This window comes from Lithobates pipiens, unplaced genomic scaffold (genome assembly GCF_037356315.1).
Source record: "Lithobates pipiens isolate NorthernLeopardFrog02 unplaced genomic scaffold, aLitPip1_a1.2 Scaffold_23, whole genome shotgun sequence".
NCBI lineage: Eukaryota > Metazoa > Chordata > Amphibia > Anura > Ranidae > Lithobates > Lithobates pipiens.
This window is the reverse complement of record NW_027507785.1, coordinates 188,809,385-188,833,047: the sequence shown is the minus strand read 5'-3', so window position 1 is coordinate 188,833,047 and position 23,663 is coordinate 188,809,385. Positions and strand designations below refer to the sequence as shown.

The window sequence follows — 23,663 nt, the reverse complement described above, 5'->3', positions numbered from 1 at the left end:
GCGAAAGTTCTTGGAACAAAGCTAATGTAAATGCTTGCAAGTCATCGACTGATTCTGGTATTCCCCGGAGGCGCAGATTCGACCTGCGGGAACGATTCTCTGAGTCCTCATAGCGGGAAAGCAACATAGCGTTCTCTTCACGGAGTAATAATAGCTCTTGTGCATGTTCACGGAGAGTTAGCTCCATATCATCAGCACGGGTCTCAAGATCAGCAGTCCTCTGTCCGAGTTCCCTAATCTCCCTTGTTAATTTGTTGGTAATTTGGTCAGAGGTCGTTTTAAGAGCTTTTTTTTAGCATAGTGTCCATGTGCATTAGAAAGTCAGCTTGTGACACACCTGCTGAGGAGAGGTTAGGAGAGTCATCTTGTGCTGGGATATTGTCCTCATCCTCATCGCTGTGCTGATCCTCCGAATGAGAGGGGCTGTCACGCTGCTGCGCTCGCTGCTGTGCTTGAGCTTGAGCCTGAGCCTTCGCCGCCATCTTGGAGGAGGCCCGGGCGAGCGCCTCCTTGATCGGTTTCAGCTTCGTTTTGCCTCGATGGCCGGTAAGGACCATCGCCGAGTGTGCCTGAGAGATGCCCGCTGCGATCCCGGTAGGTGCAGGGCTGAGATCTCGCTTCAGGGAGCAGAACGAGTCCCGGGAATATGGCGGAGAGTGCGGAGCTCTAGTGAGGTACGTCCATCACGCTGAGCCTCGCACATGCGCCCCTAGCTCACCTTTTTAACTGAGTACTACAAGGAGGTAGCTTCCCAGATGAAATGTTATTGGCCAACATGTCCCTAATCCCAAAACAAAAATCATGCTCTGCCGCCCCAAAACTATAGGCCCATTTCGGTTATCAATAATGATTTAAAAATCTTTAGTAGGATTTTAGCGGATACACTAGCCAAAATCATTCCCTCCCTGATATCCCCTTTCCAATCCGGTTTTATCCCACACCGTCTAATAACAGATAACATAGGTTTAGCAACAGATATTATCCAAGATGCCAATTTATTCTCCCGAAAACTCCTTTTACTCAGCCTTGACATACAGAAGGCGTTTGACAGCGTCTCATGGGCCTACATTAATGATCTCCTACCTCGGATGGGCTTTCACGGGGAATTTCTGGTGAGATTTCAAGATCTTTACTGTAACCCTAAAACTCGCATTAAGCTCCCCGGATGCAACTCCGATTATTTCCCAATAGGCAAAGGTACCAGACAGGGATGTCCCCTCTCCCCCTTAATTTTTGCTCTGGCCCTTGAACCTCTAGCAATAGCTCTATTGAAAAACCCAGATTACTGGATATACCAAAGGTAACTCGATGTAAAAATTCTGCATGTATGCTGACGATGTATTGATGTTTTTGACGAATCCCCTTATCCCCCTACCCAACCTATTTTGAACATTAACGAGCTTTGCAAAGGTTTCCGGACTTTCTATTAATGTCTCAAAGTCTACTGCTCTCCCAGTGGGTTATTCACCCAGTGAACTAGATCACATTAAGCACAACTACTCCTTCACATGGGCTAACTCACACCTGTCCTATCTGGGTATAGGCTTGCCCGGAGACTTGAAAACTCTTCGATATCAACTACCCCCTATTGATCTCTAAATTGAAAAAAAACGCTTAAAAACATTGGCTCCCCCTACATATTCCTTTTATTGATAGGATTACCGCCCTTAAGATGGTTATCCTCCCCAGACTGTTATTTATTTCGCTCCCTTCCTGTCAGGCTCTCTAGATCCTATTTACACAGCCTCCAATCATATCTCAATCGATTTATTTAGGGTGATAAAACCGCCAGATTTACCAAAGACGTCCTGTACCGATCTATGAAGAAAGGAGGCCTAGGTGTTCCCCAAATCTGGCTCTATTATTTGGCTTGCAGATTTACGCAGCAAGCTCAGTGGTCAATTCACAACTCAAAGGTATCCTGTGTTCAATTTGAAAGAGACTCTATCACCCCGTTTTATCTCCCTGGACTTATGTGGTCCTCACACCAACAAACCACCGCACTGCGCACGAAGAATAATATAGTAACAAATGGCCTGCAATTATGGCACCAATACAAAAGTAAATATAACCTTATTTCCGCGACTCCTTTAGGGGTCTCCTATTTGAGAGACCCTAGGTTTCCCCCAGCATATACACACCCTGAGGCATTCCAAATTTGGGTGGATCGCAAGCTTACCCAGTTAGGGGACTTTGTAGTGGGCTCTAAATTTATCCCATTTTTAGAATTACAAACCCACTATCAACTCCCTGATGTTGAATATTATCACTACTTGCAGATTCGGCATTTCTTTCTATCTCACTATCGCAGCCCGATCCAAGACCAGATTACCCTCTTTGAAGATTTATGTTTCAACTCCCCCCAACAGAAGGGTCCTGGAAGGGGTGGATGAGTCTCAGACACTGAAATATAGAACCCAATGGGAACGAGAGCTGGAACTGGATGGGGATGCGATAGACTGGAGGGAAGGTTGGAATAATATGTGTAAATGCACTAGATCTTTAACGATTAGGGAAACTGCCATTAAATTAATGACCCGATGGTACTATACCCCGACACGTCTACATAGGATATATCCCCTCACCCCCCCTTACTGTTTTAGGGGCTGCAATCATTTAGGCACCCTTTGTCATATATTCTGGGAATGTGAGATAATTCAACCAATCTGACAAGAGGTACTGAAGTTAATTGCTACGTTAGCCGGTCGGTTGTTAACCTTAACATACCGGCAATGACATTGCCTTCTTTTCCAGACACCCCCAAGCTGCTGGTGAGGCTGATCCACTCGATATGTGTGGCTATGCTCTGGATGATAGCTCTTCACTGGAAGACACCTGTTGTCCCCTTTGCCCAGGTCCTTTCACGTACTGATCACACGATGCTAACAGAAAAGGTTTTCCATACTTTGCAGGATACGATTCCTACATATGATCTGAAATGGAACCCTTGGCTTCTATTCAGACTGCAAAGATGACCATATCTTCGGTTTTATGTTTTATTATTTATTTCTTTTTCTCTTCTCCTCGTTGTTTTTTTTTAAAGTTTTTTTTCGAAGAAGACATCTTTCATGTTCCTCTTTTATTGCTAATAGGTGCAATACATGTAATAGCATGATTTTTAATTGTGTAGGCCTTGATGTGAGTAGATCTTGCTTGCCTATTTTGTATGGCCCTATGTATCAGGTTCTGTACTGATAGATGTCATCTGTCATTTTGATATGATATTGTTTCCTTTTTGCTCTATATATCAATAAAGCTTTCTTGAAAAAAAAAAAAAAAAAAAACTTGTCTTGCATATACATGGTCACACTAAGTTGGTCTGAAATTGCAAACATTAAGAACACGGTGACGTACAACACATGTACGACGGGCAGAGAAAAATTAAGTTCAATAGCCAGTGCTGCTCTTCTGCTTGATTCCGAGCATGCGTGGAACTTTGTGCGTCGGAATTGTGTACACACAATCGGAATTTCCAACAATAGATTTTGTTGTCAGAAAATTTGAGAACTAAATTTTGTGTGACGGAAATTCCCATGGAAAATGTCAAATGGAGCCTACACAGCCAGAGTTTCCGACAAAAAGCTCCCATGTGTTATACGGACTGTTCATTTATCATTGCATTTGAGAATATATAGTGTATGGGTAATTTTTAACCTCTTGTGGAGATATTCAGGTTCATGCTTTTATTTACATTTTTACCCTATGAGTTTAATAGTACTGTCAATTGTTCTCTTACTTTCAAATATGATCATTCCAACATTTATATATGAGTAATTGTTCTCGATTTATGAAGTTTCTGTACACTTTTTTTTTAGTTTTAACTATTTGGATCTTTCCACTGTGAGTCTTATGCCACGTACACACGACCGGACTTTTTGACAGCAAAGGTCGTGTTTGGGCTCCATCGAACCTTTGCATGCCAAAAATCCGATGGACTTTAGAAATAGAACATGTTTTAAATTTTCCCATTGGACTCCTAGCAAGAAACCCGTTCGTCTGTATGCTGGTCCGACAGACAAAATACGACATGCGGGCAGCTACAGCACCTGCCTGCGAAAATGTTTCCAGCGCGATCCTATCCTAGCTGGTTCTCTGTGACATGGTACTGTACATCCTGCACTCACGGCAATAGAAAAAAACTAGGGCTCTTACTGATTAAATTTTTTTTGTTCGATTAATCAATTTTTTAATTGATTAATCGACTAATTTCAATTAATTATAATGCACATACAGATCCAACTACTAGCTGATTAGCTGATCTCCTTGCATTGCAACTCTGCATTAGTCAGTGGTAAATGTGGTATACACTATATACAATCACCCGACACTAGTTAGTTTCCACAATCCATGACTTAACTTCACAGTTCACACAAATATGTTTTAAATTCAAACTGTAGCACTGACGTAAGTAATTTTTTTTCCCCACAGTAGCGTGACCATCCCTCCACCTCCGGTCTAACTGATTACTCTCACCTTATGGCATGGACTCCTGTGCAAACAGGTGGTCATGCAAGTGGATATCAAAAGGGTTAACACGGACCATAAACTTCTCTCACGTCATGGGTAGAAAGAAAAGATCTAAGTGCTCACCGCTTATGTATAAGATGTAATTTTGTGTTCAAACACAAACTACTCACATAAAGATGATAAAAAACACAGCATGTAAAGTGGAAAATCGTGTTAGTTCCGTAGGGCAGCAGCAGGTGACGCCATGCGTAGCTCCTCCCCGTATGCGTTACGTTCAATCAGAACTTCGATGTCACCAGACTCTTCCCCTCTTCGTTAGCAGACAGAGTCACTTGGGGAAGGGGGGAGGAGTCCGGTGACAACGATGTCCATGTCCGGAGAGGTGAGTATTTTGATCGATCAAAAAAATTTTGATCGATCAAAAAAATTAACGATTAATTGAGCAATTAATCTTTAATTTCCACAGCCCTAGAAAAAAAAACAAATTTTCCTATTGCAGCGAGTGCGAGAGGGAATGCCCCGCCAAGGTCCTTTGGTCTGGTATGGATTTTAAGGGGAAGGCCCTACGCTAAAAAAAACGGTGTGGGGGTCCCCCCAAAATTGATACCAGACCCTTATCCGAGCACGCAGCCCAGCCAGTCAGGAAATGGGGTGGGGACAAGTGAGTGCCCTCTCCCTCCTGAGCCGTACCAGGCCGCATGCCCTCAACATGGGGGGGTGGGTGCTTTGGGCAAGGGGCCCCCACCCCACCCCAAAGCACCTTGTCCCCATGTTGATGAGGACAAGGGCCTCTTTCCGACAACCCTGCTTATCGGAATCCGGGAGCCCCCTTTAACAAGAGGCCCCCAGATCTCAGCTCCCCACCCTATGTGAATGAGTATGGGGTACATCGTACCCTTACCCATTCACCTGAAGGAAAAAGTGTAAATAAAAAAAATCACACTACACAGGTTTTTACTTTTCAAAGGTTTTTATTGGTAACAGGTACAAAGGATACAAAGATATCAGCCATATAGCATCAGTAAAGAATAAAGAGCGAGGGTCTGATACGTAACTAGTAAGGCCAAACAGAGTACAACATAAGTGCATGTTAACACATAATGCAGATTTGTAATAGTGCTCAAATAATGGGTCTCAGGACCGTCACGGGCTCCAAAGGAGGCCTGCTACGTGACAGGGCGGAGACCACTGCGAATTTAACACTCGAAGAGCAGCTTAGTGTAAATTGCCGAAAACAGTACAAGAACAAAATCAGGGCTGCCAATAACCTATGTTACCTTAATAGGTATCAAAGAGATATGGAGAATATATACAAACAGAGAGCAGTAAAGAAGGAGAATAGGGGAACTGAGGGGGTAGGAAGATCGGGGAAAGAGGAGGAGTAGGAGGACTAGATGAAAGAGAAGAGGAAAGAGGACAGAGGCGTCCGGAAAAAGAAGAGGGGGGAAAGGGGGGAGGTCGGCCGACTCACACCAAATAAACGAAGGACATACACAAACAACTGGATCTGGGGATATGTATATTTAAGGGTTCAGTAATTGTTTATCAAAGTTCGGTGGCAGATAATGGTCAACCCAAGGTTGCCAAATTTTAGCGTGACGAGGGATCTTGTCCAAAACAGTGGCTTCAATTCTGCTATGGATCATAGCTTGCGTGACTCGATTTTTCACTTCGGTTATATGGAGGAGTGGGCTTTTCCATGCTTTGGCAATTGTTTGCTTGGCTGCCGTAGTAAGCTGTAGGGATAGGCGTATTTGCGCCGTGGTGTGGGAATCCGGAAAGAAATTCAAAAGAGCCAATGCGGGGTCAGGGGCTATTGGTTCCCGGAACATAGTGGATAGCATTTGGAATATTGTTGCCCAGAAGCATTGCACCACAGGGCAGGTCCACCAGATGTGCATATAGGTACCTCTTCCGCCGCAGTTGCGGAAACAATTTGGCGAGTAGGACGGTAGAAATTTAGCAATTCTGTCTGGCACTAGGTACCATCTCATAAGTACTTTGTAACTCGCTTCAAGGGCAAAAATATTGTGTGACGAGATTTTTGTGTTGTGCCAAACACTGGACCAATCCTCCTCGTCTATGGTTAGTGATAAGTCTTTGGCCCACTGTTGTGCATAAGTCGGAAGTGTCGTGGACTGGGAGGTAAGGTGTTCGTATAGTTGAGATATAATGCCCGGTGCGTGAGGGTCGGAGTCACAGATCTTTTCAAATATGGAAAGAGCATGTAGATTTAGAGCCGGGTTAATGACCCCCTGTACGAAGTGAGAGATTTGGAGGTAACGAAAATATTCCGTATTGGGAAGTTTGGCTTGGGTTTGAATGGACAGGAATGTTTTGACAGCGCCACCAGTCACTAGGTCACAAATTCGGGTTAAACCTGCCTGGGCCCACGCCCGGAAAGAGGCAGGTTCAGCATATGCGGGGTAGAAATGTTTATGGCCTATGAATGAAAGGAGCGGGGAGTGCAGGGATCGTAAGCTAAACCGTTTACATAAGCTATCCCAGAGCTTAAGAGTGTGTTGGGTTATAGGGTTAATTATGGGGTCCTGCGCTGTTTGGGGGAGCCATAACAGATTTGCCAAGGGTACCGGGTGTATGTCTATTGCTTCCAGGCTCACCCACAGAGGAACCTCAAACTTAGCATGGTACAGAGTCATTTGGGCCAGTTGGGCTGCGTGATAGTAATGGGAAAAGTTAGGAACCCCTAGTCCCCCCCCATTTATGATGGCGAAGTAACACAGATCTTGTCACCCTGGGCCTAGTGGATCCCCAGACAAAGCTGAAGACCCGGCTTTGGATGACACGATGAAAGTAGGAGGGTACTGGTACAGGAAGAACCCTATAAAGGTACAAAAGTTTAGGAAGAAGGGACATTTTAGTGGCAGCAATGCGACCCATCCATGAGATATGAAGGGAACTCCAGTCATGGAGTAGGGAGGACAGATGTTTCAGCATCGGGATATAGTTTATACGAAAGAGATTTACTGGGTCACTAGACAGTTTAATGCCTAGATATGGAATAGAGGTGGCAGACCACTGAAAAGAGAAGTTCCTCTGAAGGAGAGTGACAGTATCCCCCGGCAGAGACACGTTCAGAGCCTTTGATTTAGCCTGGTCAAGGAGGTGGAGTAGGTTGGGGATAGAAGTGTGGGGTGAGGTGACAAATAATAAAGCGTCATCTGCAAACAAACATAATTTGTGTACAGTTGATGCTATCTCCAAGCCCTTAATATCGGGATTCACCCATATCATTGCTGCTAGTTGCTCTATTGCCAAGGCAAAGAGCAGTGGGGATAGGGGGCAACCCTGTCGGGTCCCTCTCCGTATCAGAAAACTTTGGGAGCTAAAGCCAGAGTATTTAACTGAGGCATGAGGGTCATTATATAGTGATGTAACCCATTGGAGGAAGTGTGGTCCAAAACCCCAGCGCTGCAGGACAAAGTGTAAGTAGGGCCAGGATACGGGATCGAACGCCTTTTTAATGTCCAAGGACAAAAGGTGCATGGGAATGGAGCGCAATCTCGCTAGGTGCTGTAACAATATGACACGACGAATATTATCACTGGCTTGCCTATGGGGGATAAATCCCACTTGGTCCTTATGAATTAATTTGCTGATGAGTGGATTAAGACGCAGCGCTAGAATTTTGGACAAAATTTTTATGTCCACATTAAGCAGAGATATGGGGCGAAAGTTAGACCATAGGGTGTTATCAGTGTTGGGTTTGGGTATCATGGCTATGGATGCTGCGAGAGTGTCTCTGCCGAAGGTCTGCCGCCTCAATAGGGCGTTAAACGAGTTTGCTAAGAGAGGGGCCAATATATCAGAAAACTTCAGGCAAACCGTCAGGACCCGGGCGTTTTCGGGGCTTAAGGGACTTTATGGCTGTGAGCACCTCCTCGACCGTAATTAAGCCGTCTATTGATTCCCTATCAGACTGTGGGAGTTCAGGGTAAGTCTTGAAATAAGGCGTTTGCCTGTTGAGGGGAAAATTTGGTTTTAGCTGCATAAAGGTCGGCCAGTTTCTGTCGGAACTCAGAGTATCTTGATGGGATCACTAGTGTAGGAGTTCTTAGTTATTTTGAGGCGTATAGGTTTGCGGATCCTATCAGGCTGTCGGAGACGTAGGGCCATAAAGGTGTCAGGTTTATTTGCTTTAGTGTAAATTGTGTGATTATTTCTCCGTAGGATCTTATCTGCTGATTCGGCCAGGAAAAGGTCCAGTTCAAGCTTAGTTTTTTCAAGGATTAGTCTATGGGGTTCTGTAGGTGAGGCTTGAAATTGAAGGAAGCGCGAGTGATAGTCCGATTCTAGCTGTTGTTGTCTGAGTACTCTATCCTTCTTAAGGTGGGTGGCAACTGATATACAGCTGCCCCGAATTACGGGTTTGTGAGCCTCCCAGAGGAGAACCGGGGAGATCTCGGGGGTATTATTATGTTGCAGATAATCAGTGAGGGAAAAACGAATGTCAAAACAGAAGGATTGGCTAGTGAGGTGTGCCTCATTCATGGACCAGGTTCTATCTGTAGTCTGAGGGATCAACAAAGAGACGGTGGTGAGCGCCGCACAGTGGTCTGACCAGGGAATTGGGCAAATTATGGATTGGAGCACAGTCGGGAAGGTAGCTACCGGTGTAAAAATGTGGTCTATCCTAGAGAAGGATTTGTGTGGGTATGAATAGAAGGTGTAATTACGTTTGAGAGGATTACATTCTCTCCAGGTGTCAAGGAGGGAAGCTTTCTGTAGTTGTTGACATAATTGGACCGAAGAGGAGTGATGTTCTGGTGTGTATGGCGACTTATCAAGATGGGGATGTAGGGTCAGATTAGAATCACCACAAATAAAGAGTGAGCCTTTTCGGTGCGTGTTGACAACCTGCAGGAGATGTGAGAAGAAGGGATTCGGGTTTCCATTAGGCGCATAATAGGAGACTAATGTGGTTTCAGTGTCCTGGAGTAATCCTACTAGGATAATATAACGCCCTTCAGGGTCTCTAATTTCCAAAGTGGGGGTGAACGGTGAAGTGTGATGGAAGGCTATCAGGACCCCTCTATGTTTAGTGTTAGCCGAGGCCGTGAAAACTTGGGGGTAACTTGAACTAAAAAATTTCGGGGTATGGGACACGGCATAGTGGGTTTCCTGTAGGGCTACAATGTTAGCTTTCAAGGATGTAAAGTTACGGAAGGCTTTAATCCTCTTATTGGGGGAGTTGAGACCCTTGACGTTAAGGGATAGTATGTTCAGCGGGGCCATAAGAGCTGAATGGGGGGAGGCTTATAGGGTATAGTTGAGGGCGTGGGAGTCGACCGACCTAAGATAAGTGAGGGGAACCTTGCAAGGACAAGAAAGAAGAGGAGGGAAAAGAAGAGGGGGAGAAGGACTCTGTGTATAGGGCGAGCCATGAAAGGGCAGAGACACAAAGTAGCCAGGCTAAATCGCCCAACCAAGCAATGCTCAATCTCCGGGGCCAAAAAGGGATGGTCCAGAAGAAGGTGCATTGAAGAACGGGGGAGCAGTGACAGTTCCCCGCCGCCAGAGGGAGAATTTTGTTATCCAGAAGCATAACATACATGTCATTTGTGAAACACAATGTAGACTAATAACAGATATAACAGAACAATTAAACCACCCAAACTGTCAACATATTAGGTGAAACAAGAGTAAAAACATAAAACCGAAGTCAAAGAGGATCTTTGACAGGGGGATCAGGGGGTCCAAGGGGACAGGGTAGGGGGAAGAGGATGCGGGAAGGGGGGGGGGGGGGGGAGTCTAAGGGGAGGGAAGGGAAAGAGTGCCGAGGGAAGGAGGGAAAGAGGGGCAGGAGGAGGAAAAAAGGAAAGGGACAAGGGGAGGGAGCTAGGGGGGGTAGAGGTAAGGAGAAGGGGAAGGGGGGGATAAAGGGGCAGGAGGGGAACAAGGGGGGGAAGGAATAGGAGGGTAAAGGGGTTTACAGCGGGTACACAGCTTATAGGTAATCACTATGAGCATAGATTTACAAGCACAGTTGCACAGCAAACGTATAAACTCTATATTACTCATGATTCAGTGACAGTGAGAGCTATGGGCAATGCTGTAGAAATATAGGGTGGTAGAGGAGTTAAAAGGACAAAAATCAAAAAGTAAATAACATGAGATGTATCAGAAAAGAGAAAAAAATATATAAAAAAAATGTAAAAAAGAACGAGTCTGTGAAGAGAGTTTAAAGGTACCGAACCATATGAAGGTTGAAAGGTGTAAATATCAGGCTGTCGAAAGAAGGACACAGGATGATATTGGACTAGGAGGACAGGACACAGTTTCAGATTGGAGTGGGACCAGCCACGAAGCAGGGGTAGTCAAACATCCAGGGGGGTATCAGGAGCAGGTTAGGCCGGGAGATGGTAATAGGGGCCAAGTGAAGAAAAAAAAAAAAAATCATAGACTGAGGGGGGAGGGGGACCGTTTCAACGAGCCGGAGCCCAAGAGTAAGCAGGGGTTCGTTAGGGTCAGAAAGAGTACATACCAGCTGGCGGGCCCCAAGGTTTCGGTGGAAGGAGATCCCCAGTGGGAGGATCAATGACTCTCTTCCTCACGGTAGTCTGAAACCTAAAAAGGGGGGCAAAGTGGTGTGCTTGCATTGAAGCGAGGAGGAGAGATGACAAACCCAGAGTCTTCAGCGCGGTGTCCGGGATTTAGGTGTAGTGATTCTGTCCGTCTCGGGTCTCGATGGGGTTCCCTTTCGGATAGAAGCCGGGCCTGGTAGATGGCATAGCGGTGTATTCAAGTAAGGATGAGCTGCTGGGCGAGCCGGAGTACGAGGGAGGTTAGTTTCAGGTTGTTGATCCAGAGGGACGAGGCGGAGAGATTCCAGCAGGCGTTGCAGGGAGTCCGGGGATGAGCAGGTGTGCTGTTGGCCCTGGTAGGCGAATTGGATGGCGAATGGGAAACGCCAAGCATACTTCAGGCGGTGTTGAATGAGGATCTGCAACAGCGGCTTCATGGCCCGACGCTTGGCAATAGTGAGCGGAGCCAGGTCTGAGAAAATTTGGTAGGTATGACCCTGGAAGGTCAATGAGTCCTTATTGCGTGCCACAGTGAGGAGCTGCTCCTTGGTGCGAAAAAAGTGCAGCTTGACAATGATGTCACGCGGTGGTCCATCTGTTTGGCGGCGAGTTAGGGCCCTGTGAATTCTGTCAAATTCCAAGCGTTCAATAGGTGTACCAGGGGCCAGCTCTTGGAATAAGGCCGTTGTAAAGGACTGGACGTCCTCTATAGATTCGGGGATCCCCCGGATCCTCAAATTGGATCTGTGTGAGCGGTTTTCCGCGTCTTCCAAACGAGAGAGAGCAGGGTGGCGTTCTCTTCCCGGAGGGCAGCAAATTCTTGGGTATGTTCATGCAGCATGAGCTCCATGTCATCGACCCTAGACTCTAGGTCTGCTGTGCGTTGGCCAATTTTGCAGATTTCTCTCGAGAGTCTATCCGTGATTTGCTCCGATGTGGTTTTTAGGGCTTTCTGGAGCATAGACTCCATATGTTTAAGGAAGTCATTTTGCGGCATACCTGCTGACGGTAGCGAGGGACAGCTAGCGATTGTAGGTTCATCATCTGCGCGATCCTCTTCGCTATCAGAGTTGTCTCTGCTAGGTGTGGAGGCTGCTCTCTGACTTGCAAGGGCCTTAGCCGCCATCTTGGATGAGACGCGGGCGAGAGCTTCCTTGATCGGTTTTGGCTTATTCTTACCCCTATGGCCGGTCAGCACCATTCCACCTGGTGCTTGGATACTTCAGGAGGCAATATGTCCTGAATAGAGCGTGGGATCTGGTTCGGTATGCTAGTTTAGTCCCGATGTGGCAGCGAGGAGTGCGGAGCACTAGCGGAAAGCGTCCTCCATGCTAGGCTTCGCGCATGCGCCTTCCTACACAGGTTTTTAAAGTAGTTTATTAGGCTGTTCCGGGGGTCTTCTTCCGACTTCGGGGGTCTTCTCACCAGGCTCTTCTGCTATCTTTTGTCACTCTTGATAGCGGAGGAGCCCGGCTTTCTCCTCTGTCGTCGTCATTGTCCTGGGGTCTTTTTCCAACTTCAAGGGTCTTCTTCTGACTTCTCTGCGCTTTCCGGTTCTTCTCGCTGGGCTCCTCCGCTATCTTCTGCTCTTTTGCTGCTCTTTTGCTAGCGGAGGAGCTCGGCTTTCTCCTTCATTGCCACCGCCTTCTTCTTCCTTGTTCTGTTCTTCCGATGTTGACGTGACGCTTTCTCCCACTGTAATGCCATGGAGACGGTACACAGCAACTTATATAGGCATAAGGGGTGGGGTCACCAGATGATGTGTCACGATGACCCCGTCCCTTATGGTGTCACATTCCTGGGGATGCTGGGGCTGTGATGTCAGAAGGGGTGGGGTCACCATGTGACATCACCCATTGACCCCACCCCTTATGCCTATATAAGTCACTGCGCACCATGTCCACGGCATTGCAACAGGAGAGAGCATCATGTCAACATCAGAACAGAAGAAGAAAGAAGAAGAAGAAGAAGAAGATGGCGACGACGACGAAGGAGAAAGCTGGGGTCCTCTGCTAGAAAAAGAGCAGCAAGAGAGTAGAAGATAGCGGAGGAGCCCGGCGAGAAGAACCGGAAAGCGCAGAGAAGTCGGAAGAAGACCCCCGAAGTTGGAAGAAGACCCCAGGACAACGATGACAATGAAGAATAAAGCTGGGCTCCTCCGCTAGCAAAAGAGTGGGAAAAGAGTAGAAGATAGCAGAGGAGCCCAGCGGGAAGACCCCCGAAGTCAGAAGAAGACCCCCGGATCCACCGGACAATGGAATTGTCCGGTGGATTTGTTCCGTTGGACCTTTGCTGTTGAAAAGTCCAGTCTTGTGTACGTGGCATTAGGGGAGGGGGGTTCTACATATTAGGTTAGTGTGGAGACAGAAGATGGGAATTTTGGGTAAGTTAGAAAATCATTTTAGGTCTGCTATGAAACTTAAACTTTGCAATAAGTATTGCTGTGTCTGGAAACATTCTAATATCTGACAAGAAACTATATCAAGCCTCTTACCTTCACAGGTAGGTGGTGGCAGCCACTTTCCATCAATACATTTACTTTCATCAGAGTCAATGATTTGATAACCATCTTCACATATATACTTCACCGTGCTTCCGGAATAATATTGCTTTGATGCAGATTGCGCACTAATCTTGCCATTAGTTATTTGTGGTGGATTTGTGCATTTTTTTTTCTCTAAAAACACAAATGTCATCTCTTATTCAAAGTAGAAGCATTTTTTAAATATAAAAAGATACCTTTGAGATTTAAGGGCCAGTTCACACCATGGAACAGGAATGCCTCATTTATGCCTGTGTGATTCACATGCGATTTTGGTTCAGTACAATGGAAGCCCATTCATTTGAATAGGCTGAAATCACGCTGGACTGCAGCAAAAGTAATGCATGCACTACTTTATAAAGGGCACATCAACCAGATCACATGGTACTACGGTACCATGATATCCGTTGCAGGCACACACACACCATTTGTGACCTGTGGTTGGGGTGTCATTTAGGCCCCTTTCACATTTGTGCGACTTGTCCTGTGACTTGGGCAGCAAAGTCGCATGAAAGTCATACCCCATTATTTCCAATGAGTACCATTCATATCTGTGCGACTTCAAGTCGCACCGACTTCAAAGTAGTTCCTGTACTACTTTGGTCTGACTTTGATGCGAGTTACACAGGCATTCCCTGAAATCCCAGCAACATCATGTCAAAATCGCAGTAAAATCCCGGTGAAGTCACGGTAGTGTGAAAGGGGCCTAAATTAACATTGACACCTGCTGCAGATCACAACTGCAGTGTGTTTTGAATTTGGTGTGCAAAACATGCACAGAACACAGGTTTCCGTCAGTGTTCTGGTGTGAACCTGCGCTAAATGTCAACATAAGTTATGCAAACAAACCCCCTTTAAAGACTTCAGCTTTACCCCCTTCATGACCAGGCCATTAGTTGTTATTCAGCACTCTGATAATTTAACTGGCATTTGCGTGGTCATGCAATGCTGAACCCAAAACAAAATTTGTATAATTTTTCCCTCCCACAAATAGACCTTTCTTTTGGTGGTTCTGACCACCACCGGAGTTACTTTCAGGTTCGCAGGCTCTGGCACTGTGATTGGTCAAAGCCACAATGATGTCAATCCCACGCATGCGCCCTGAAGAAAGGCATGGGCAGCCATTTCTTCAGAGCACATGCTCCAAATAACGTCATCAGCGCATGTATAGAGTAAGTATCTCTTAAACAGTGCAAGTTTAGAAGATATTTACAGTACCTATAGGTGAGCCTTATTATAGGCAAAAACATTAGGAGAGTTTACTTCCTCTTTAAGGTCCAGTTATAGAGCATTACCATTAAAGTGGTTGTAAACCCTTACAAACTACTTTGACCTAGATTAAGGATACCTGTAGGTTCAAGAAATATCTCCTAAACCTACACAGTTTAGGAGATATTTACTAAAATACAGGCACCGCTGTCTACGGTGCATGCGCTGTAGACATTGGTGAGCAGGCACACTATCTGCGTTAGCAGCATGCCGCTGCTAACGGTAATATGCTGTTAGTGGTGGATCCCGTGCGCATGTGTGGTAGTGAGGTCATCGCTGCTCCGGCGCCGGAGCAGCGATGCCCGGAAGAAGATGGACGCTCCGTACTACAGGGGACAGTGGTGACATTGCTGGCTCCTGTGTCAGGTAAGTGACACAAAATAGGCAACAACGCGATGCATAGTAGCCCATTATGCTTTACCTTTGCAGGGAGACAAAGAAGAAGTAAACCCATCAGGGTTTACTTCCTCTTTAAAATCCATGGAGGTGACTGACAAGCATCAATGCCTCATGAATGCGAAATGATGCTACATTTTTTACGTGATACAACACAGCACTAAATGCTTCTGTGTGAACATTGCAATGTGTTGGTGCCATTGCAATATTTATGGGAGGCGTTGTCATAGAGTTACCACCTCATTCCTTTAAAACCAAACACATATTACACAGGTTCTGTGGTAATTAAACTCACTTATTGCCTTATGTGCATTAAATTATCGTTAGAACCTGTATGTGTTTGGTTTTAAAGGGATGAGGTGTTAACCGTTGAAGGGCAGTTATAAGGTTTTCAAAATGCAGAATAAATGCCACATAAACACATGGTATTGACACACATGTAAATGAGCCCTTAAAAATACTCCCTCCCCCTCCTAACACCTATGCGGACTAATCCTGGGGACTCCAGCAGCAAGCTCTCCCAGCTATAGCTATTTTAATGAAGTTTTGGGGTTCTCCACTCATTCTGGGGTTTTTCCACTAATTTTGATGCATTCTCTCTAATATCATTTAAAATGCTAAATACTGAGTGAGATCTGATCATAATGGTTATAGGTGTGCAGGCATGTAGGCTCAAACAGAGATTTTGCCTTTGGTGTCCCTGACACTGGATGAGCTACAGAAAGATAACTCTCTAATTTTTATTGAAATATACCAAATTATAAATGAAGACTTACCTATGCACCGAGGGATAGACTGCCATTTCCAATCTTTACATAGACCTTTTTCTGAACCAAACAACTGATATCCAGGATCACACTCAATCTCTATTTCCTCTCCATTAAAATATTCAGCCTTTGGTTTTATCAGTCGAGCATTTGGTAGTGCAGATAATGAAGGACATTTTGAATCTGCAAGAATGATTTACGTAGAACATAAAGGTCATTAAAATATAACTATCCTAATGTAAAATATATAATTATTGCTGTACATGACATCACATTTATCTGAATGTACATTTGGGTTTACATCCTACTACACAATAAAACTGACCCTCTATCCAATATAGTTCATGTTGTATCTACAGTAGAGAGGCCATAAATAAAATGCATTATGCTGTGTAATTAAATGTACAGTTAGTATTTCAAAAACATTTGAAAAACAGTACCTGCTTATGTCATTGGGGGGACATGTTGTATTGATGCTCAAAGAGAATTTCACCCCTTTATCTACATCTAACATTACAACAGTAAATACGTTCTAACACAAAATACCCACACAAAAGATAAAGTCCAGTGTATGGTTAGTAATATAAAATACAAATTGATGCCAATGTAAGTACACAGCTACATGCCTTGTAGCCAAGTTTATTACATGCACTGCCCATCCATGTGCACCCAGTGTAAAATTTCAGTATATCACTCATTTCTTAACCGGTTCCCGACCAGCGCACGCCGATGTACGTCGTTGGCAGAATGGCACGGGCAGGCATATTGGCGTACAGGTACATCCAATCTTCAATGCCGCCCTGCCATCGTGAGAGCGCAGCTGGCGGCGTGCTCGCGTGCTGGTTGGGACCCCGTGAGTCCGGTCGCGGGTCCCGTGGACTCTATCACCGCGGGCATACCCGCGATCGTCTCATGGGTAGGGATGAGCTCAGGCATTTTCGCATGCTCCACGTGCAGAGCCCGCCAGGAAGTCGGCGCAGCGATGCACTAATCACAGGCAGTGAGACATTATCCCGATGCGTGGCTGCAGAGATTGGCAATGTTTCACTGCCTGTGATTAGCGCAGCGCTGCGCCTACTTCCTGGGGGGCTCTGCATGTGGACCATATGAACACGCCCGAGCTCATCCCTACTCACGGGACGGCTGAATGGAGGAAATGCCATGTAAACAGCATTTCTCCATTCTGCCTAGCAACTAGTGACGCTGATCTCTGCTCCATGTGATTGGAGCAGAGATCAGTGTTCACTAAATGAAAGCCCAACCCCCCCAGTTAGTAACACACCCCTAGGAACACTTAACCCCTACACTGCCACCCACTGGTTAACCCCTTCACTGCCAGTTTCATTTACACAGGAATCACCGCATTTATATAGCAGTGATTAATGTATAAATGACAATGGTCCCAAAAATGTGTCAAAAATGTCTGATGTGTCCGTCGCAATGTCGCAGTCACAATAAAAATCGCTGATCGCCGCCATTACTAGTAAAAAAAAAAATAATAAAAAATTATTAATAAAAATGCCATAAAACTATAACTATTTTGTAAACGCTATAACTTTTGCACAAACCAATCAATAATCGCTTATTGTGATTTTTTTTACCAAAAATATGTAGAAGAATACATATCGGCCTAAACTGAGGGAAAAAAAGTTTTTTTATATATTTTTGGGGGATATTTATTATAACAAAAAGTAAAAAAGTAAAAAATAATGCATTTTTTCATGGGTGATCAAATGCCACCAAAAGAAAGCTCTATTTGTGGGAAAAAAAGGACGTCAATTTTGTTTGGGAGCCACGTCACACGACCGCGCAACTGTCAGTTAAAACGACGCAGTGCTGAATCGCAAAAAAGTGGTCTGGTCTTTGACCAGCAAAATGGTCCGTCTGTAAGTGGTTAAAGTGATATTAAAAGGCAAGTTCTTTTTATAAAAAAAACAACAAGCAATGGTTGTGCATAGAGCAGCACCAATCATCCTCTTGAGTCTCCTGCTGCCGCTCCTGGCTCCTCGCTCCTACCAAGTACCCCCAGAGCAAACAGTTCTGTTAAAAACTGTTTAAAACTGTTGCTCTGTATGTTCACTCACACACACAACCGAGGTACAGGCCCTCCCCCTCTCTCTTCCAATTGCCTCACTGGTAGGGTTGCCACCTTTTCTTTAAGCCAAACCCGAACACTTTAGCAACACGGGGCACATTTTTATTCGTAGTATACACTATAGGATTATAAAAGACCTGAGACACCTTTGGGTGCCCCAAGCAGAGTGGTAATGCAGCATGCTGCGGCAAACAGTGGGTGTGGCCAAACTGTTTTTGCTGACATCATGCCCCCCCCCAGTGATGCCAAACCTGCCCGAATGGCAACAGGTTTTTGTGTGACTATCTCAGTTACTTGAGGAGCCACAGATCAGTCTAAATAATGTGTCCGGGTTTCAGGCAGACTGAAACCTGGACACAAGATTCCAAACCCAAACTGTCCGGGTGAATCCTGGACAGGTGGCAACCCTACTCACTGGCTATGATTGACAACAGTGGGAGCCAATGGCTCTTGCTACTGTCTCAGGCAATGAGGAGAGAGAGACCCCCAAAAGCCGAGGCTCTAGTGCACAACACTGGATCGCAATGAGTCTCAGGTAAGTATTATGGGGGTCTGCTGCACACAGGTTTTTTTACCTTCATGTTTAGATGGGCCATTGTGAAATATACAGTCTAGCTAGTGCCTGATAAAGAAGTCAGTAGCTTGACTAGTATCATGATGAATACAATATAAATAAGTCAAAACAAAACACATTTTTACAGGTTAATTCTTTAAAAAAATACATAGATTACATTAATTCTAGTCTATTAAAAGAAAATATGTAATGAGGCTGCCATTGCTGATCTGTTTCCAAAATGGTAATTGCCTGGTTGTTTCTTAGGCTTGAGTCTTTAATCTGGGAACAAGTATGCAGATGAGAAAGTCAGCACTCATTTGCATAGGAAAGGCAAAAATGCCGCACATGTAAAACCATCTTTATTGTAGATAATTGACTAAAATGCACAACCTCCTGCGTCCATAAAGGGCGCAGGAGTGCCACCCCCTCTTTCCTGCACTGCCCTAATCACTAGTTAGATTCATGCATTGCATGAATCTATCTATGGTCGCTGCTGACACTCACTATTCAGGTGCCCGGCCCATTTTCAGCCCAGATTGGCTGAAACGCCAGGCGCTGTGATTGGACGCCTGAGAGAAGACGGAAGAAGACCTGGAGGACATGCAGGAGACCGCCGCTGACCTGTTCCGAGGCAGGTAAGGGCTGGGCAGCATCTGATGGGGCACACTGGCGGCATCTGATGGGGTAAACTGGCGGTATCTGATGGGGCACAGTAGCTGCGTTTGATGGGCACAGTAGCTGCGTTTGATGGGCACAGTAGCTGCATTTGATGGGCACAGTAGCTGCATTTGATGGGCACAGTAGCTGCGCTTGATTGGCACAGCGGCTGCGCTTGATGGCACAGTGGCTGCAATTGAGTTTTTTTTTTCAGTTTGTCTCTCCCCCCCGAAAAAAAAAAAATTTGAGCACCAGCCGCAGCTTTGCACAACCACAAGCTACAGCAGAGGAATATAGAAGAAAACAGATAATGTGTTTTGCTCTTAATCACAGATGACTAACAGACTCATCACCTAAGTATATAGTGCAAGAACACCCTCCCATACCTCCAATGATATGACGAAAGATACAGCAGATAATAATTATCTGCCTTGTGCTGCCTACATGAAAAAGAGGAAAACTCACAACATTTTTAAAAACATGACTAACATAAAATCATATAAAAAATACATAATGAATACATGTATAAACACATAGTTTATTGGGACAACTCTGCACAAAAAAAGCCACTGTTCATTCATGGAAACAGAACATACTCATTCATAAAATGATGACACATCCCATTTGTGATTTAAGTAAAAGGAAAGAGGGACCCTGTTGGAAGTACAACAGCAAAGTTTCTTTTATAAACTGACACTATATACATTATTCCTATCCATGCAACAGGTGGCACTGTAGTGTTATAGTGTGTTATTCTATGGTAATGTGATCATAGGATGTTCTCTCTATATGTTCAGTGTACGTACTTTTATGCTCCTTGTTCCTGTTTCATGTTTCTAATGCTGTAAGACATAATCTAACATCCTACATAAAAGTAAAGCGGTTTGCTGTATTCAAGAAGCTTCCAGCCAGCGCTTAAAGCGGAGGTCCACCCTAAAGTGGACCTTCCGCTCATCGGAACCCTCCCCCCCTCCGGTGCCACAATCGGCACCTTTCAGGGGGGGGGGGTGCAGTTACCTGGATAATCCAGGTAAATGCACCCACTTCCGGGATAGCTCTCTGCGGAAAGGGGCGTAACTTACGCTCCTTCCCGCAAGTGCCCCGCCCCTTCCCGCAAGTGCCCCGCTGCCTGCTGGGAAACACACAGATCCCAGAGGCAGTGGGGACCGTCCTCATTGCGCAGCGCGGCTCGCGCATGCGCAGTAGGGAACCAGGAAATGAAGCCGAAAGGCTCCATTTCCTGATTCCCATACCCAAGATGGCGGCGGCAGCACTCGAGTGTCGATCTAGAGATCGGCTTCGGGTGCCGACATCGCGGGCGCGCTGGACAGGTAAGTGTCACTATTAGTATTTGTAGCTGCTGACTTTTAAAAGAAAAAAAAAAACGCGGAGTCCCGGCGGACTCCCGCTTTAATTGCAATACGCTCCATAATAGGTGATAGGCCCAGGAACCCAGGCATTGGAGAGGATACTCAGTGAGTACAGAGAAGTCTGAATACTGTATGCAAGCAGCTGAAAGATGGCAAGCAGTTCAGATGTGAAGTTTGCAATTGCAAAGCTGAACAATGCCAATTACCAGCTATAGAAGTTATACCTAGAAATGATTCTAGTCAAGAATGAATTTTGGTAAGTGCTGAATACAGACAGACCCACAGACGGAGGACTGGGATAGGAAGGATAGACAAGAAAAAGCGATTATAAGCTGGCTAAGGGAAGATGACCAGCTTATCCCCATAAGAACAGAGAAAACACCCAAAGGTATGTGGACTTCATTAAAAAAACTGCATGAGCATTCAAGTCTAAACAGAAAGCGATTTCTACTAAGAAAGATGAGACTAGAAGAAGGCCAGCATATGTATGACCACATGAAAGCAATACTAGAGATCATAGAGCAGCTACATTTTATTGGAGAGAACATCAAAGATGACCATATTATTGCTCTGTACCTCCTCAGCCTTCCAAAGACATATACTGCTCTTACTAACACTTTAGAAACCAGAGCCGAGCAGGAGCTGATGCTGGAATATGTCAAAGGCAAATTAATCAATTAATATGACAGAATGAAAGAAAATGTGCATCATGGCAACAAGGATCCTAAGATGTACAAGGGCATAAAGCACAACCAAAAAAACAGAGCATGTTTTCACTGTAAAATGACTGGTCACTGTTCTATCTGGAAAGCTGAGCAGTGAAAACTAGAGCTAGCAACAAAAGAAAGAGTCAAAGTGGCCACAAAGGAAACTGAAGACACATCATGGAGTGGTACCTTTAAAAGTAACACAAGTAGCAAAGTAACTAAAGTAGCAAGCCATGCGGCTGGTGTATAGACTCAGAAGTGACAAGCGATGAGACTTTCTTCACAAGCATTGATTACAGTGCAAAAGACAGCGTTTTCCTAGCAAAGAGGAAAAGCATCACTTCAGAAGGTAATGGCCAGGGCTTCCTGAACTGCATTACACCACAAGGCAAGCAGAGTATCCTTGTAAAGGAAGTGCTGTATGTTCCAGAACTAGAAGGCAGCCTTCTATCAGTGAAAAGTCTAACAGACAACGGTCTCAGTTATGTTCCAAGGTGATGAATGCACAATTCACAACAATAAGCAATTCCTCACAAAAGGAAATGTGAATGATCACCTATACAGGCTCATCACCACAGACCGGGAAGCCACTATAGTCTAACCACTTCCGGACCGCCGCATGCCGATATATGTCCTAACTTTGAAGAGAAATATCGTTGTTATGGCAGCAGCTAGCTGCCATAACCCCATATTGTCTTCTTCGGCCAGCGGTCCGGTTTACGATAATAGTGGTCTCTGTGGCGGAGTCGCTGTGAGATCACTTTTATCGGGAGAGGGCTCCGGTGCCCTCCTCCACTGCTTACCGGAGCCTTCGATAGCGGTGGAGGTGATTGGATCCTTCTTGGTGTTAGGTATGGAGACGAGTGAGGGAAATATGGCCCCCACCCCTTTAAAAAAAAAAAAAAAAAAAAGAAGAACAGTGTAAAGATAAAAAATAAAAGGTAAAATAAATAATAATAATAAAAAAAAAAATTAATGTGCCCCGTCCTGCCAAACGCATGTGCAGAAGCAAACACATACATCAGTAGCGCCCGCATATGAAAACGGTGCTCAAACCACAGGAGGTATCACCACGATCGGTATAGCAAGAGCAATAATTCTAGACCTCCTCTGTAACTCAAAACCTGCAACCTGTCGATTTTTTTAAATGTCGCCTATGGAGATTTTTAAGGGTAAATGTTTGTCACCATACTACGAGCGGGCGCAATTTTGAAGCGTGACATGTTGAGTATCAATTTACTCAGCGTAACATTATCTTTCATAATATAAAAAAAACTTTGGGCTTACTTTACTTTAATAATAAAAAAAAAATGTTTCCAAAAAAAGTGCACGTGTAAGACCGCTGCACAAATAAGTTCTGACAGAAAGTATTGCAACGACCACCATTTTATAGGTCGTTAGAAAAAAATGTATAATGTTTGTGGGTTCTAAGTAATTTTCTAGCAAAAAAAAATGTTTTTAACTTGTAAACAACAAATCTCAAAAAGAGGCTCATCAAAAGATTTGGCAATAGCGCCTTGCAAAGTGCTCATGAAATGCAAGTGCTGCATTGAAACAAAAGCCACACCTGCTTCCCTTCTACAGGCTTCTCAATGAAAAACTACCCACCCCCTGCAGCTCATATACAGTGACGTATACAGTCCAATGAAAACTCCCATGTCAGGCGGGAACAGATATCTACTGATTTTCATTGATGACTATTCCAATACTAGCCTGGCTATCACAGCATCTGATTCATCACCAGAACCTGCTGATCTACAAACCGGCGGAGATCGTTCAGTGTATGGCCAAAGTGTAAATACCTGCAGAAACTCTCGCAAGTTCAACAAAAAGAAAAAAAAAAGCAGGAAACGAGTCGAGGAGGAACCAAGCACATCGGTGCAATCAATCAACAGCCATTATTTGCTACGAGGTCAAGGGAAACGTTAAAGATTAATGTCTTGAATTTATCACAGACCCTTGAATGCTTCTGAAACATTGCTCCTATGTAAAGGATTGAACTTTTATCCAACTAAACATTTCAATTTATTCTGAACTTTATTGGATGTAAATAAATTTGCATGTGCTTTGACCCTCAGGAAACATTATTTTCATGAGTCGGGGGACACTGTGGAAGATTTGTTAGGCACCTCTCCGATGGGCGAGTCTCCTCCCTCTCCCCAAAATGTTTTCTGATGTTTGTGGTTTGGAAGATCTGATTGATTTGGCCATTGAAACTAGTCCTCTTGTTGAGGCCCCATGGATAGAAATGTTAAGATCTCTTTTAAGGTCAGATTTCTATCCTATTGCATC

The 23,663-nt window shown here is 44.8% G+C and overlaps 1 protein-coding gene across 2 annotated transcripts in view; it reads right to left on the bottom strand.

Annotated features, from left to right (window-relative positions):
• The window catches only part of LOC143928074 (complement factor H-like), a 1,075,600-nt gene that overhangs the window by 406,797 nt on the left and 645,140 nt on the right, over nucleotides 1–23,663 (bottom strand). For both annotated transcript variants that reach the window (XM_077452686.1, XM_077452684.1), the window contains exons 13-14: nucleotides 15,996–16,169; nucleotides 13,507–13,689 (exon numbers count right to left, since the gene is read on the bottom strand). In XM_077452686.1, the coding sequence (XP_077308812.1) occupies nucleotides 13,507–13,689; nucleotides 15,996–16,169 (357 nt within the window). The remainder of the gene's footprint in view (nucleotides 1–13,506; nucleotides 13,690–15,995; nucleotides 16,170–23,663) is intronic.